This window comes from Coregonus lavaretus (genome assembly GCF_964263955.1).
Source record: "Coregonus lavaretus genome assembly, chromosome: 32".
Taxonomy (NCBI): Eukaryota; Metazoa; Chordata; class Actinopteri; order Salmoniformes; family Salmonidae; genus Coregonus; species Coregonus lavaretus.
Genome location: NC_140019.1, coordinates 23,701,921 through 23,716,472, shown reverse-complemented (window position 1 = coordinate 23,716,472; position 14,552 = coordinate 23,701,921). Strand labels below are relative to the sequence as shown.

The 14,552-nt window shown below is 44.8% G+C and overlaps 1 protein-coding gene across 1 annotated transcript in view; it reads left to right on the top strand.

Annotated features, from left to right (window-relative positions):
- Positions 1–433: 433 nt before the first annotated feature.
- Positions 434–14,552, top strand: part of LOC311107732 (LIM and calponin homology domains-containing protein 1-like) — a gene marked incomplete at its 5' end in the record, with an annotated part of 115,785 nt that continues 101,666 nt past the window's right edge. Inside the window, one exon of the mRNA XM_084150248.1 lies at positions 434–535. Within this exon, the coding sequence (XP_084006374.1) occupies positions 434–535 (102 nt within the window). The remainder of the gene's footprint in view (positions 536–14,552) is intronic.

Genomic DNA, 14,552 nt, shown 5'->3' with positions numbered 1-14,552 from the left:
ATACTCTTCAACTCTTCCCTGCTCTGTGTTGCTGCTGTCTGGAAACTGGGTGTGTGATCCGGAGTGGCTGATGGAATTGCTTGCTGTCTTTGCATTGGCTGACGGCACAGCAGCACTGCTCCATGTATTTTTAGCCATTGATGCAATTCATATTGCGGTGCGAGTGAGTCGACTCGATCCACAGTCCCAGTTGGCTACACAGGAGTTACAGGGGGGTAGCTGCAAGTGCAGTGCTGGGGGTTTGCGGCATACACCGAAGGAGAGTGGGGGAGACTGCTTACACAGCAAGTCAAGTAAAAAATAAATAAACGGCATTAAACCGGCATTATCGGGTTTTCACGGTCAGGTGCTGAGGCTGAAACCTGAGGATTTTCCAATAGCCTATAGTTGTAGCTTTATTGTTGGTCTATTTTAACACTGAGCAGCTTTGCAAATGGCAAGTCCCACTGCAGATAGAGGACAACCACACCAGCGACATCCCCTCTCCGAATCGGCCTCGGAGCCCGCGTTTCTAGAAGCGCAGAAATGGATTGAGGTGAGTCACTGTCCTTATCAAACTCATACGGGCATGTTATTACACTGCAGAATGACCAAATAGGCCTACAATTTTTATAGACTTGTAATTTGCGTAAAAGTAAAAAGCCACGTCCCGTTATCTTATTATCATGTAACAAAGGCACGGTAAACCACGCTAATCGGTTTTATTGCCTAGTCACCTGTTGAATAAGTGACGCAAATTCATCATCCCACTTGCCTTACGAACAGGAGCCTCTGCTGTGGAGCTGGGTGCGTGTTTGGTTGAAAACAATGAATGCATCATCTGGAATGGATTTTTTTTTTTGCCTCATTGCGAGCTTGTCAGACAATAATCGCACAAATGGGTTTTTGTTCTGTGAGAATTTAAATCAAGGCATTCACTGGCTGCGTTGCACGTGGCTTTGTTAGACTGTGATTAGCTGTCACATTGTCCTATTCAACACATTGTTTTAGGTTGTTGTGATGTGAACTAAGCTTGGTAAACTAGGCCTACATGAAATAATTTTGAGGCATTAGTTTCTATTCTGGACACACTTTAAACATTTTAGATTATAGCAGTTAAAGCCTGTTATCCCTTTCACCCATTATCCCTTTCACCTTATCACACATTTTACATTCCATATGTATTGATTTTAGCTTACACCATTATAGTTACCATCACTACACCCAGAAGGGCCAAGTAGCATGTTAATATAATAATATATGCCATTTAGCAGACACTTTTATCCAAAGTGACTTACAATCATGCAAGCATATATATTTTTTAAATGTATGGGTAGTCAACCTAGTTTAAAGTAGCCATTACTGGCCCTGTCTCCTTTGACTGATTAGAGGCCACACAGTTGAATGAGAGGAGGGTATATACAACAATAGGACAGGTGCTCTCATTACCCACATAAACCTGGTGTTTGTCACTGGGTCCCCTTGGGGTCATTGAGAGTTGATACAGGTCACTGGTTTCTGAAGAAAACAAACAAGAGCCACTATTATCAGGTAAAATAAGAAGGATTCTTTGCTAGGCTTCATTTCTCAGCCATGAGTTATATTTCTTAACCGTGTCCGTGTGGCTGAGTGTTAGGCCTTGGGTTGCTCTGACAGAAACACTTTATATTACAGTATACTTGCAGGAACAACCAATGTATTATAACTGTTTATTACAGATTTATAAGCTTGATCTAAACGTAAATGCTAATGAACAAGCTTATAGTTATAAACAAGGGGTCTCCAACAGGTCGATCACTAGCTACCAGTAGCTTGCAGACCACCTATGAGTAGCTCGCCAAACAATTCTGAAAGTACAGTGCATTAGGAAAGTATTCAGACCCCTTGACTTTTTCCACATTTTGTTACATTAACACCTTATTCTAAAATTGATTAAACTGTTTTTTCCCCTTATCAATCTACACACAATACCCCATAATGACAAAGCAAAAACAGGTTTTTAGAAATGTTGGCAAAATTATAAAAAAAAAAAAACGGAAATATCACATTTACATAAGTATTCAGACACTTTACTCAGTACTTTGTTGAATCACCTTTGGCAGCGATTACAGCCTCGAGTCTTCTTGGGTATGACGCTACAACCTTGGCACATCTGTATTTTGGTAGTTTCTCTCATTCTCTCTGCAGATCCTCTCAAGCTCTGTCAGGTTGGATGGGGAGCGTTGCTGCACAGCTATTTTCAGGTCTCCCCAGAGATGTTTGATTGGGTTCAAGTCCGGGATCTGGCTGGGCCACTCAAGAACATTCAGAGACTTGTCCCGAAGCCACTCCTGCATTGTCTTGGCTGTGTGCTTAAGGTCGTTGTCCTGCTGGAAGGTGAATCTTCGCCCCCAGTCAGAGGTCCTGAGTGCTCTGGAGCAGGTTTTCATCAAGGATCTCTCTGTACTTTGGTCCGTTCATATTTGCCTCAATCCTAACTAGTCTCCCAGTCCCTGCCGCTGAAAAACAGCATGATGCTGCCACCCCCATGCTTCACCGTAGGGATGGTGCCAGGTTTCCTCCAGACGTGACGCTTGGCATTCAGGCCAGAGTTCAATCTTGGTTTCATCAGACCAGAGAATCTTGTTTCTCATGGTCTGAGAGTCTTTAGGTGTCTTTTGGCAAACTCCAAGCGGGCTGTCATGTGCCTTTTACTGAGGAGTGGCTTCTGTCTGGCCACTACCATAAAGGCCTGATTGGTGGAGTGCTGCAGAGATGGTTGTCCTTCTGGAAGGTTCTCCCATCTCCACAAAGGAACTCTGGAGCTCTATCAGAGTGACCATCGGGTTCTTGGTCACCTCCCTGACCAAGGCCCTTCTTCCCCGATTGCTCAGTTTGGCCGGGCGGCCAGCTCTAGGAAGAGTCTTGGTGGTTCCAAACTTCTTCCATTTAAGAATGATAGAGGCCGGGCCTCCCGAGTGGCGCAGCGGTCTAAGGCACTGCAGTGCTTGAGGCGTCACTACAGTTCCGGGTTCGATCCTGGGCTGTGTCGCAGCCGGCTGCGACAGGGAGACCCATGTGGTGACGCACAATTGGCCTATCGTTATCCGGGTTAGGGGAGGGTTTGGCCGGCCAAGATGTAGTCGTTCCATCGCGCTCTAGCGACTCCTGTGGCGGGCCGGGCGCATGCACGCTGACATGGTCGGCAGTTGTATGGTGTTTCCTCCGACACATTGGTGCAGTTTGCTTCCGGGTTAAGCGAGCAGTGTGTCATGGCAGGGTCGTGTTTCGGAGGACGCATGGCTCTCGACCTTTGCCTCTCCCGAGTCCGTACGGGAGTTGCAGCGATGGGACAAGACTGTAACTACCAATTGGATATCACGAAAAAGGGGTAAAAATAATTAAAGAATAATAGAGGCCACTGTGGTCTTGGGGACCATCAATGGTGCAATCCTGTTTTCGCTTTGTCATTATGGGGTATTGTGTGTAGATTGCTGAGGAAAATGTTTTATTTAATCAATATTAGAATAAGGCTGTAACGTAACAAAAAGTCAAGGGGTTTGAATACTTTCCAAAGGCACTGTACATGCAATTGTCACGTGTTCCACCACAAACTGTCTTGAACAAATCTCACAATTATCAGACACCTCAAGCTACCAGGTACTGTCTAATCAACATGACATTGACATTATCCCACCCCTGGTTAGCCAGGGGTCAATGCAGGTAGTCCGGGTAGCCATTTGATTAGCTTCCTCTGACACCGCCTGTTATAGAAGTCCTGGATGGCAGGGAGCTCGGCCCCAGTGATGTACTCACCACCGTCTGTAGCACCTTGCGGTCGGGTGCCTTGCAGTTTCCATACTAAGCAGTGATGCAGCCAGTCAAGATGCTCTCAATGGTGCAGCTTTATAACTTTTTGAGGATCTTTACAGCCTCCTGAGGGGCCCTCTTCACAACTGTGTGGGTGTGTTTGGACCATGTTAATTCTTTAGTGATGTGGACACCGATGAACTCTCGATGGGGATGGGGGCGGGCTTGCCCCTCCATTTCCTGTAGTCCACGATCAGCTCCTTTGTCTTGCTAATGTTGAGGGTGAGGTTGTTGCCCTTGCACCACACAGCCAGGTCTCTGACCTCCTCCATATAGGCTGTCTAATCGCCGTCGGTGATCAGTCCTACCACTATCGTGTCGTCAGCAAACTTGATGATGGTGTTGGAGTCGTGCACGGCCACGCAGTCGTGGGTGAACAGGGAGTACAGGAGGGGACTAAGTACACAACCCTGAGGGGCCCCCGTGTTGATGATCAGCGTGACGGATGTGTTGTTGACTACCCTCACCGCCTGGTGACGGCCCGTCAGGAAGTCCAGGATCCAGTTGCAGAGGTAGGTGTTCAGTCCCAGGGTCCTGAGCTTGGTGATGAGCTTGGAGGGGACTATGGTGTTGAATGCTGAGCTGAGTATTCCTCTTGTCCAGGTGGGTGAGGGCAGTGTGGAGTGCAATGGAGATTGCATCATCTGTGGATCTGTTGGGGTGGTGTGCGAATTGGAGTGGGTCCAGGGTGTCTGGGTTGATGGTGTTGATGTGAGCCATGACAAGCCTTTCAAAGCATTTCATGGCTATAGATGTGAATGCTACGGGGCAATAGTCATTTAGGCAGTTCATTTAGTTCAATAGTCATTTAAGGGTTCTTGGGCACGGGGACTATGATGGTCTGCTTGAAACAGGTTGGAATTACAAACCAGGTCAGGGATTGGTTGAAAATGTCAGTGAAGGCACTTGCCAGCTGGTTAGCGTATGCTTTGAATACGCGTCCTGGTATTCCGCTTGGCTCCGCGGCCTTGCGAATGTTGACCTGTTTAAAGGTCTTACTGACATCAGCTATGGAGAGCGAGATCACAAACTCATCCGGAACAGCTGGTGCTCTCATGCATGGTTCAGGGTTGCTTGCCTCAAAGCGAACTTAGAAGGCATTTAGCTCGTCTGGTAGGTTTGCGTCACTGGGCAGCTCGCGGCTGGGTTTCCCTTTGTAATCCATGATAGTTTGCAAGCCCTGCCACATCTGTTGAGCGTCAAAGCCGGTGTAGTAGGATTTGATCTTAGTCCTGTATTGACACTTCGCCTGTTTGATGGCTCGTCGTCAGTCATAGCTGGATTTCTTGTAAGCGTCCAGATTAGTGGCCCGCTCCTTGAAAGTGGCAGCTCTTTATCTCAGTGCGGATGTTGCCTGTAATCCATGGCTTCTGGTTGGGGTATGTACGTACAGTCCCCGTGGGGACGACGTCATCGAGGCACTTATTAATGAAGCTGGTGACTGATGTGGTAAACTTCTCAATGTAATCGGATGAATCCCGGAACATATCCTGTAGCTTAGCATCCGCTTCATTGGACCACTTCACGGTTTGAGTTTTTGCTTGTAAGTAGGAGGATAGAGGTATGGTCTGATGTGCCAAAGGGAGTGTGAGGGAGGACCTTGTATGTGTTTCTTTGTGTGGAATAAAGGTGATTTAGAGTTTTGTCACAGATGCACTGGTGACATGCTGGTAAAAATGAGAAAATTGATTTAAGTTTCCATGCATTAAAATCACCGGCCATGAGAAACGTCGCCTCTGAATGTGCATTTTCTTGTTTTCTTATGGCCTTATGCAGCTCGTTGAGTGCGGTCTTAGTGCCAGCATCAGTTTGTGGCGGTAAATAGACAGCTAGGAAAAATATAGATGAAAACTCTCTTGGTAAATAGTATAGTCTGCAGCTTATCATGAGGTATTCTAACTCAGGCAAGTAAAAACCTGAGACTTCCTTAACATTAGAGATAGGACACCAGCTGTTGTTAACAAAGAGACACACCCCTCTCCCTTCATCTTACCCAAGTCTGCCATCCGGTCTTGACGATGCATAGAAAAACAAGCGATGTATATCATTTACATTTACGTCATTTAGCAGACGCTCTTTTCCAGAGCGACTTACAAATTGGTGCATTCACCTTATAGCCAGTGGGATAACCACTTTACAATATGTTTTTTTTCTTTCTTTCTTTGGGGTGGGGTAAGGGGGGGTAGAAGGATGACTTTATCCTATCCCAGGTATTCCTTAAAGAGGTGGGGTTTCAAGTGTCTCCGGAAGGTGGTGAGTGACTCCACTGTCCTGGCGTCATGAGGGAGCTTGTTCCACCATTGGGGTGCCAGAGCAGCAAACAGTTTTGACTGGGCTGAGCGGGAACTGTGCTTGCGCAGAGGTAGGGGGGCCAGCAGGCCAGAGGTGGATGAACGCAATGCCCTCGTTTGGGTGTAGGGACTGATCAGAGCCTGAAGGTACGGAGGTGCCGTTCCCCTCACAGCTCCGTAGGCAAGCACCATGGTCTTGTAGCAGATACAAGCTTCAACTGGAAGCCAGTGGAGTGTGCGGAGGAGCGGGGTGATGTGAGAGAACTTGGGAAGGTTGAACACCAGACGGGCTGCGGCATTCTGGATGAGTTGTAGGGGTTTAATGACACAGGCAGGGAGCCCAGCCAACAGCGAGTTGCAGTAATCCAGACGGGAGATGACAAGTGCCTGGATTAGGACCTGTGCTGCTTCCTGTGTAAGGCAGGGTCGTACTCTCAGAATGTTGTAGAGCATGAACCTACAGTCCTTCCCCGGGAGGAAGAGCAGCTCCGTCTTGCCGAGGTTCAGCTTGAGGTGGTGATCCGTCATCCACACTGATATGTCTGCCAGACATGCAGAGATGCGATTTGCCACCTGGTTATCAGAAGGGGGAAAGGAGAAGATTAGTTGTGTGTCGTCTGCGTAGCAATGATAGGAGAGGCCATGTGAGGATATGACAGAGCCAAGTGACTTGGTGTATAGCGAGAATAGGAGAGGGCCTAGAACTGAGCCCTGGGGGACACCAGTGGTGAGAGCACGTGGTGCGGAGACAGATTCTCGCCACGCCACTTGGTAGGAGCGACCGGTCAGGTAGGACGCAATCCAAGAGTGAGCCGCGCCGGAGATGCCCAACTCGGAGAGGGTGGAGAGGAGGATCTGATGGTTCACAGTATCAAAGGCAGCAGACAGGTCTAGAAGGACAAGAGCAGAGGAGAGAGTTAGCTTTAGCAGTGCAGAGAGTCTCCGTGACACAGAGAAGAGCAGTCTCAGTTGAATGACCAGTCTTGAAACCTGACTGGTTTGGATCAAGAAGGTCATTCTGAGAGAGATAGCAAGAGAGTTGGCTAAAGACGGCACGCTCAAGAGTTTTGGAGAGAAAAGAAAGAAGGGATACTGGTCTGTAGTTGTTGACATCAGAGGGATCGAGTGTTGGTTTTTTGAGAAGGGGTGCAACTCTCGCTCTCTTGAAGATGGAAGGGACATATCCATGTCTTCATTAAACCACGACTCTGTGAAACATATGATATTACTGTTTTTCAGGTCCCGTTGATAGTGTAGTCTCGAACGGAGCCCATCCAGTTTTTTCTCCAGTGCTTGCACGTTAGCCAATAGAACAGAGGGCAATGGCGGTCTATTTGCTCGCCGACGTAGTCTCGTCAGGGTTCCGGCTCACATGCCTCTTTTTTGCCGCCGCTTCCTCTTTCGAGTCCCGGGGATAAGGACCTGGTCTGGAGTAAGCAGAACAAGGTTAGTGATCGCTGTTCTGATGTCCAGAAGCTGTTTCCGGTCGTAGGAAATGATGGCGGAGACATTATGTAAAATAAAAATGTTAAATCAGCGTAAAAAAGCACACATATTAGCAGAATTGGTCAGGAGCCCGTAAGATGGTTGCTATCCACTGCAGCACAATCTTCATCTTCAACTACTTATTAAGTATACCTTAATATAAAGTGTTAGCGCTCTGATTGTAGCCTACCAATTTCCAATTTTGTCTCATTTTAGTAATTTAGCAGACACTAAAAAAAATTCATACTGTGGTGTTTGAACTGAAACCTTGTCAGAGACATTGGTAATGATAGTGTTAAGGCTACTCTGAGTTCCAGACAAACAGCTATTTGATGAGGGCATAAACAGTTGTTGTGCTGATTAACTATAGCCACAGGGTGTTTCCCAGCCAATGACAATGTTGGTCAGCCATTTGACACCTCCCCCTCTGAATGGTGGAATGAAATCGCTCATCTCAAGGTTGATCAAACGAAAACACCTTACTTTCCACAAAGTAATAAGGGAATGAAATGTCAAATACTGATATGATTATATATTCTTTGTCAACATATTTCAATTGACTTTAGACAAACATCAATATTAAATGTAATTTGATTGACATGAATTGAATCACACAATGTTACAAGCACCCGTCCAGCAAATTGGAGAGGGTTTAGGTAGACTGGTTGGAAATGGTTGGTTGGATATGCCTTCCCTCTTGAATAACCCTTGTTTTTTCTTTGCTCAGATCTTTGTTTTAACATTTCTCTTTTATCCCTTCTCCATTGACTGACTGAAGAGACTCTTTTCCCCCTTTTCTCACTCAGCCTAGGCATGTTGCGTTACCTTCTGCAACAATACTGTGAGTGTGTTGCATTGTGACAGGCTGAAATGGAATGTGATATCATCCACTCTGAAGATAAGTCACCGCACAGCTCCACTGATACACTATTTAATAATTTATCCATGTATCAGGAAATCTAAGGAATTACACTTTATTTGTTCCGTGCTTGGGTTCACTGTTGGTCGATGAACGTGCAGATGGTTCTTAAAAAAACGGAGGGGAAAGGTTCCCCCAATTGTCTTCTTAATTTGGACCATGGCTTTAAATGAATGAAAAGTGCAGAGCAACAACCATGCACATCCCTTATCATCTACAGTGGGGAGAACAAGTATTTGATACACTGCCGATTTTGCAGGTTTTCCTACTTACAAAGCTTGTAGAGGTCTGTAATTTTTATCATAGGTACACTTCAACTGTGAGAGACGGAATCTAAAACAAAAATCACATTGTTTGATTTTTAAGTAATTAATTTGCATTTTATTGCATGACATAAGTATTTGATCACCTACCAACCAGTAAGAATTCCGGCTCTCACAGACCTGTTAGTTTTTCTTTAAGAAGCCCTCCTGTTCTCCACTCATTACCTGTATTAACTGCACCTGTTTGAACTCGTTACCTGTATAAAAGACACCTGTCCACACACTCAATCAAACAGACTCCAACCTCTCCACAATGGCCAAGACCAGAGAGCTGTGTAAGGACATCAGGGATAAAATTGTAGACCTGCACAAGGCTGGGATGGGCTACAGAACAATAGGCAAGCAGCTTGGTGAGAAGGCAACAACTGTTGGCGCAATTATTAGAAAATGGAAGAAGTTCAAGATGACGGTCAATCACCCTCGGTCTGGGGCTCCATGCAAGATCTCACCTTGTGGGGCATCAATGATCATGAGGAAGGTGAGGGATCAGCCCAGAACTACACGGCAGCACCTGGTCAATGACCTGAAGAGAGCTGGGACCACAGTCTCAAAGAAAACCATTAGTAACACACTACGCCATCATGGATTAAAATCCTGCAGCGCACGCAAGGTCCCCCTACTCAAGCCAGCGCATGTCCAGGCCCGTCTGAAGTTTGCCAATGACCATCTGGATGATCCAGAGGAGGAATGGGAGAAGGTCATGTGGTCTGATGAGACAAAAATATAGCTTTTTGGTCTAAACTCCACTCGCCGTGTTTGGAGGAAGAAGAAGGATGAGTACAACCCCAAGAACACCATCCCAACCGTGAAGCATGGAGGTGAAAACATCATTCTTTGGGGATGCTTTTCTGCAAAGGGGACAGGACGGCTGCACCGTATTGAGGGGAGGATGGATGGGGCCATGTATCGCGAGATCTTGGCCAACAACTTCCTTCCCTCAGTAAGAGCATTGAAGATGGGTCGTGGCTGGGTCTTCCAGCATGACAACGACCCGAAACACACAGCCAGGGCAACTAAGAAGCATCTCAAGGTCCTGGAGTGGCCTAGCCAGTCTCCAGACCTGAACCCAATAGAACATCTTTGGAGGGAGCTGAAAGTCCGTATTGCCCAGCGACAGCCCCAAAACCTGAAGGATCTGGAGAAGGTTTGTATGGAGGAGTGGGCCAAAATCCCTGCTGCAGTGTGTGCAAACCTGGTCAAGACCTACAGGAAATGTATGATCTCTGTAATTGCAAACAAAGGTTTCTGTACCAAATATTAAGTTCTGCTTTTCTGATGTATCAAATACTTATGTCATGCAATAAAATGCAAATGAATTACTTAAAAATCATACAATGTGATTTTCTGGATTTTTGTTTTAGATTCCGTCTCTCACAGTTGAAGTGTACCTATGATAAAAATTACAGACCTCTACATGCTTTGTAAGTAGGAAAACCTGCAAAATCGGCAGTGTATCAAATACTTGTTCTCCCCACTGTATCTGCATACATTTGACATTTGTTCTTACCGATGCATGGCATACTATACTAATGGAGTTTAATGGAAGAAGACACTGTATTAGCTGTAAGTGGCACAGGGGGACCAGCAATATGACAACATTTACACTAAGTGTTAGGGAACAAGATGGAGCTATTAGCCATGTTGCTTACCTACACCTATCTATACCTCACAGATGTCCACAAGTGCACCGAGAGTAGAGGCTAGGGTTCTATTTGGGTTTGGAGGGATTGAATAATGAAAACAATACCAAGTATTTCATATGAAGGGAGTATTATCATGTGTTATAAAGATAACCTTCATACAGTGGGTGATGGTGGGCGTGAGAATGAAAAAAACATCAACCTTCCTGTAGATATTTTCAGCTGTTCATGGGAGAACAAAAGTGTCTTAACCTTGATCTTGAATCATTTCCATTGCCCCCAAATGTATTTTCTATGCAAATTACATAACATTTAGCTAATTCACTTCTGGTGAATGCAGCAGTGCATCAACCAATCAATAATGCTATTATCTATTAAATGAAGTACAGTACATAAATACTATTGATGGAAGATAGTACAGTACATAGATACTATTGATGGAAGATAGTACAGTACATAACTACTATTGATGGAAGATAGTACAGTAGGGTTTATTCCAAATAATGGAAATCATGTATAACAAGTTGTTTATGCAGAAACTCTAGTTTCAACAATTAGTTCACCAGCAACAGGTAACACGCACTCCAATTGCACACACGCACGCTCGACACACACACACACACACACTTGCACGGTCTCGACCATTCACACTAACATAAAAGCCCTGAAAGTAAGAAACGAATGGCTAATCCTGCAACTATGATCTTAATCGTGCAGGAAGCCTTCTGTTGGGGAGATCCTCTGATGGCAGAGCAGGTTGAAACAATGTTGATATGATATTGGCTGAGTATTGCTAGAGATTATGTTTGACCATCAACAGATTTTCTCCCAGCATTATGCAACATTTTGTTTAGTTCTGGGGGAAACTTTGTACAATTTAGCTTCATTTGCCTAAGTTGCAGTAGGAGAATCTCACGTAACCAATCAGAGGATATGGTGGAGCTAATTGTTATGTTGCTGATCTCTATCCAATCCTTTGACATCTACAGTGGCTTGCGAACGTATTCACCCCCCTTGGCATTTTTCCTATTTTGTTGCCTTACAACCTGGAATTAAAATGGATTTTTGGGGGGTTTGTATCATTTGATTCACACAACATGCCTACCACTTTGAAGATGCAAAATATGTTTTATTGTGAAACAAACAAGAAGACAAAAAAACTGAACTTGAGAGTGCATAAGTCAATACTTTGTAGAGCCACCTTTTGCAGCAATTACAGCTGCAAGTCTCTTGGGGTATGTCTCTATAAGCTTGGCACATCTAGCCACTGGGATTTTTGCCCATTCTTCAAGGCAAAACTGCTCCAGCTCCTTCAAGTTGGATGGGTTCCGCTGGTTTACAGCAATCTTTAAGTCATACCACAGATTCTCAATTGGATTGAGGTCTGGGCTTTGACTAGGCCATTCCAAGACATTTAAATGTTTCCCCTTAAACCACTCGAGTGTTGCTTTAGCAGTATGCTTAGGGTCATTGTCCTGCTGGAAGGTGAACCTCCTTCCCAGTCTCAAATCTCTGGAAGATTGAAACAGGTTTCCCTCCAGAATTTCCCTGTATTTAGCGCCATCCATCATTCCTTCAATTCTGACCAGTTTCCCAGTCCCTGCCGATGAAAAACATCCCCCACAGCATGATGCTGCCACCACCATGCTTCACTGTGGGGATGGTGTTCTCGGGGTGATGAGAGGTGTTGGGTTTGCACCAGACATAGCGTTTTCCTTGATGGCCAAAAAGCTCCATTTTAGTCTAATCTGACCAGAGTACCTTCTTCCATATGTTTGGGGAGTCTCCCACATAGCTTTTGGTGAACACCAAACGTGTTTGCTTATTTTCTTCTTTAAGCAATGGCTTTTTTCTGGCCACTCTTCCGTAAAGCCCAGCTCTGGAGTGTACGGCTTAAAGTGGTCCTATGGACAGATACTCCAATCTCCGCTGTGGAGCTTTGCAGCTCCTTCAGGGTTATCTTTGGTCTCTTTGTTGCCTCTCTGATTAATGCCCTTCTTGCCTGGTCTGTGACTTTTGGTGGGCGGCCCTCTCTTGGCAGGTTTGTTGTGGGTCCATATTCTTTCCTTTTGTTAATAATGGATTTAATGGTGCTCCGTTGGATGTTCAAAGTTTCAGATATTTTTTTTATAACCCAACCCTGATCTGTACTTCTCCACAACTTTGTCCCTGACCTGTTTGGAGAGCACCTTGGTCTTCATGGTGCCGCTTGCTTGGTGGTGTCCCTTGCTTAGTGGTGTTGCAGACTCTGGGGCCTTTCAGAACAGGTGTATATATACTGAGATCATGTGGCACTTAGATTGCACACAGGTGGACTTTATTTAACTAATTATGTGACTTCTGAAGGTAATTGGTTGCACCAGATCTTATTTAGGGGCTTCATAGCAAAGGGGGTGAAAACATATGCACACAATACTTTTCCATTATTTATTTTTTAGAATTTTTTGAAACAAGTAATTTTTTTCATTTCACTTCACCAATTTGGAGTATTTTGTGTATGTCCACTACATGAAATCCAAATAAAAATCCATTTAAATTCCAGGTTGTAATGCAACAAAATAGGAAAAACGCCAAGGGGGATAAATACCTTTGCATGGCACTGTACAAGTGCCTAGGGGGATTGGTCGGGCCTAGGGGGAGGGGGTCGGGCCTAGGGGGAGGGGACCTAGTAAGCGTACTCCTGCCAATTAAAATTGTCCTAGGTGGGATTGAGAGATGGGTTAAAACACCTGTGTGTGTGTGTGTGTGTGTCTTTGTATTTGTATTTGTATTTGTCTTTGCTTGTGCATTTGTAATAATATAATATGCCATTTAGCAGACGCTTTTATCCAAAGCGACTTACAGTCATGCGTGCATACATTATATATATATTTTTTGTGTATGGGTGGTCCCGGGGATCGAACCCACTACCTTGGCGTTACAAGCGCCGTGCTCTACCAGCTGAGCTACAGAGGACCACATTTGTCTGTTTGATATGCAGTATGGTATGCAGTATGATATGCCGTATGATATGCACTATGATATGCAGTATGATTTGCAATAGGATATGCAGTATAATATACACTAGGACATCCACTGTGCATGTATCTCTTTGTATGTGGTTTGTATGCATGTGAGTGTGTGTGTTACTTTTCTCTGAATGGTAATCTATGCTTCCATGCCCTCAATACCCTTTTTGTCAATCTTTGTGATCAGGCTGGGGAGCACATTCATATCTGTCCCATGCCTGAGGTGGAGAGATGGACCCTGTGAGAGGGAGGGCGAATAGGAGACTGTCAATCTGCAGTGCGACAAACACACACACATGCCTACACACACAAGCACACACACAGAGGAGATGGGTCTGCAGCTGCATTCACTCAATCTCCATCAGGGCGGGTTTAACAGCATGACACTTTAGCATATCCATCCTTACCATTGGCTAGCACACCTGTTGTCACAGAGCTATATGCTGTCTAAAAGTGTTTTGTACTGAAGGAAAGTTTTACATTGTGATAAATCATTGCGCTTTTATCACTAATTGAGCCACAGATTTAAATGGTACCATCATCCCAGCAAATGTTCGAACCAGGAAGGAATTCTAGTTTCCTGTAAAACCACCCTCTTCCATCAAGCAGAACAATAATGGTGGACTTTGTTTTGAACCATGGGGGTGTTCGTCTAGGACTGGGAACTCCCAGGGACATCACAATACTTAGGTGCCGATACGATATGTATTGCAATTCTCATGATTCTCACGGTACTATATGTATTGCGATTCAATACTGTGATTTTATTGCGATTTGATGTTCCAAACGTATTGCTCACTACAGTGAGGGGAAAAAAGTATTTGATCCCCTGCTGATTTTGTACGTTTGCCCACTGACAAAGAAATTATCAGTCTATAATTTTAATGGTAGGTTTATTTGAACAGTGAGAGACAGAATAACAACAAAAAAATCCAGAAAAACGCATGTCAAAAATGTTATAAATTGATTTGCATTTTAATGAGGGAAATAAGTATTTGACCCCATCTCAATCAGAAAGATTTCTGGCTCCCAGGTGTCTTTTATACAGGTAGCGAGCT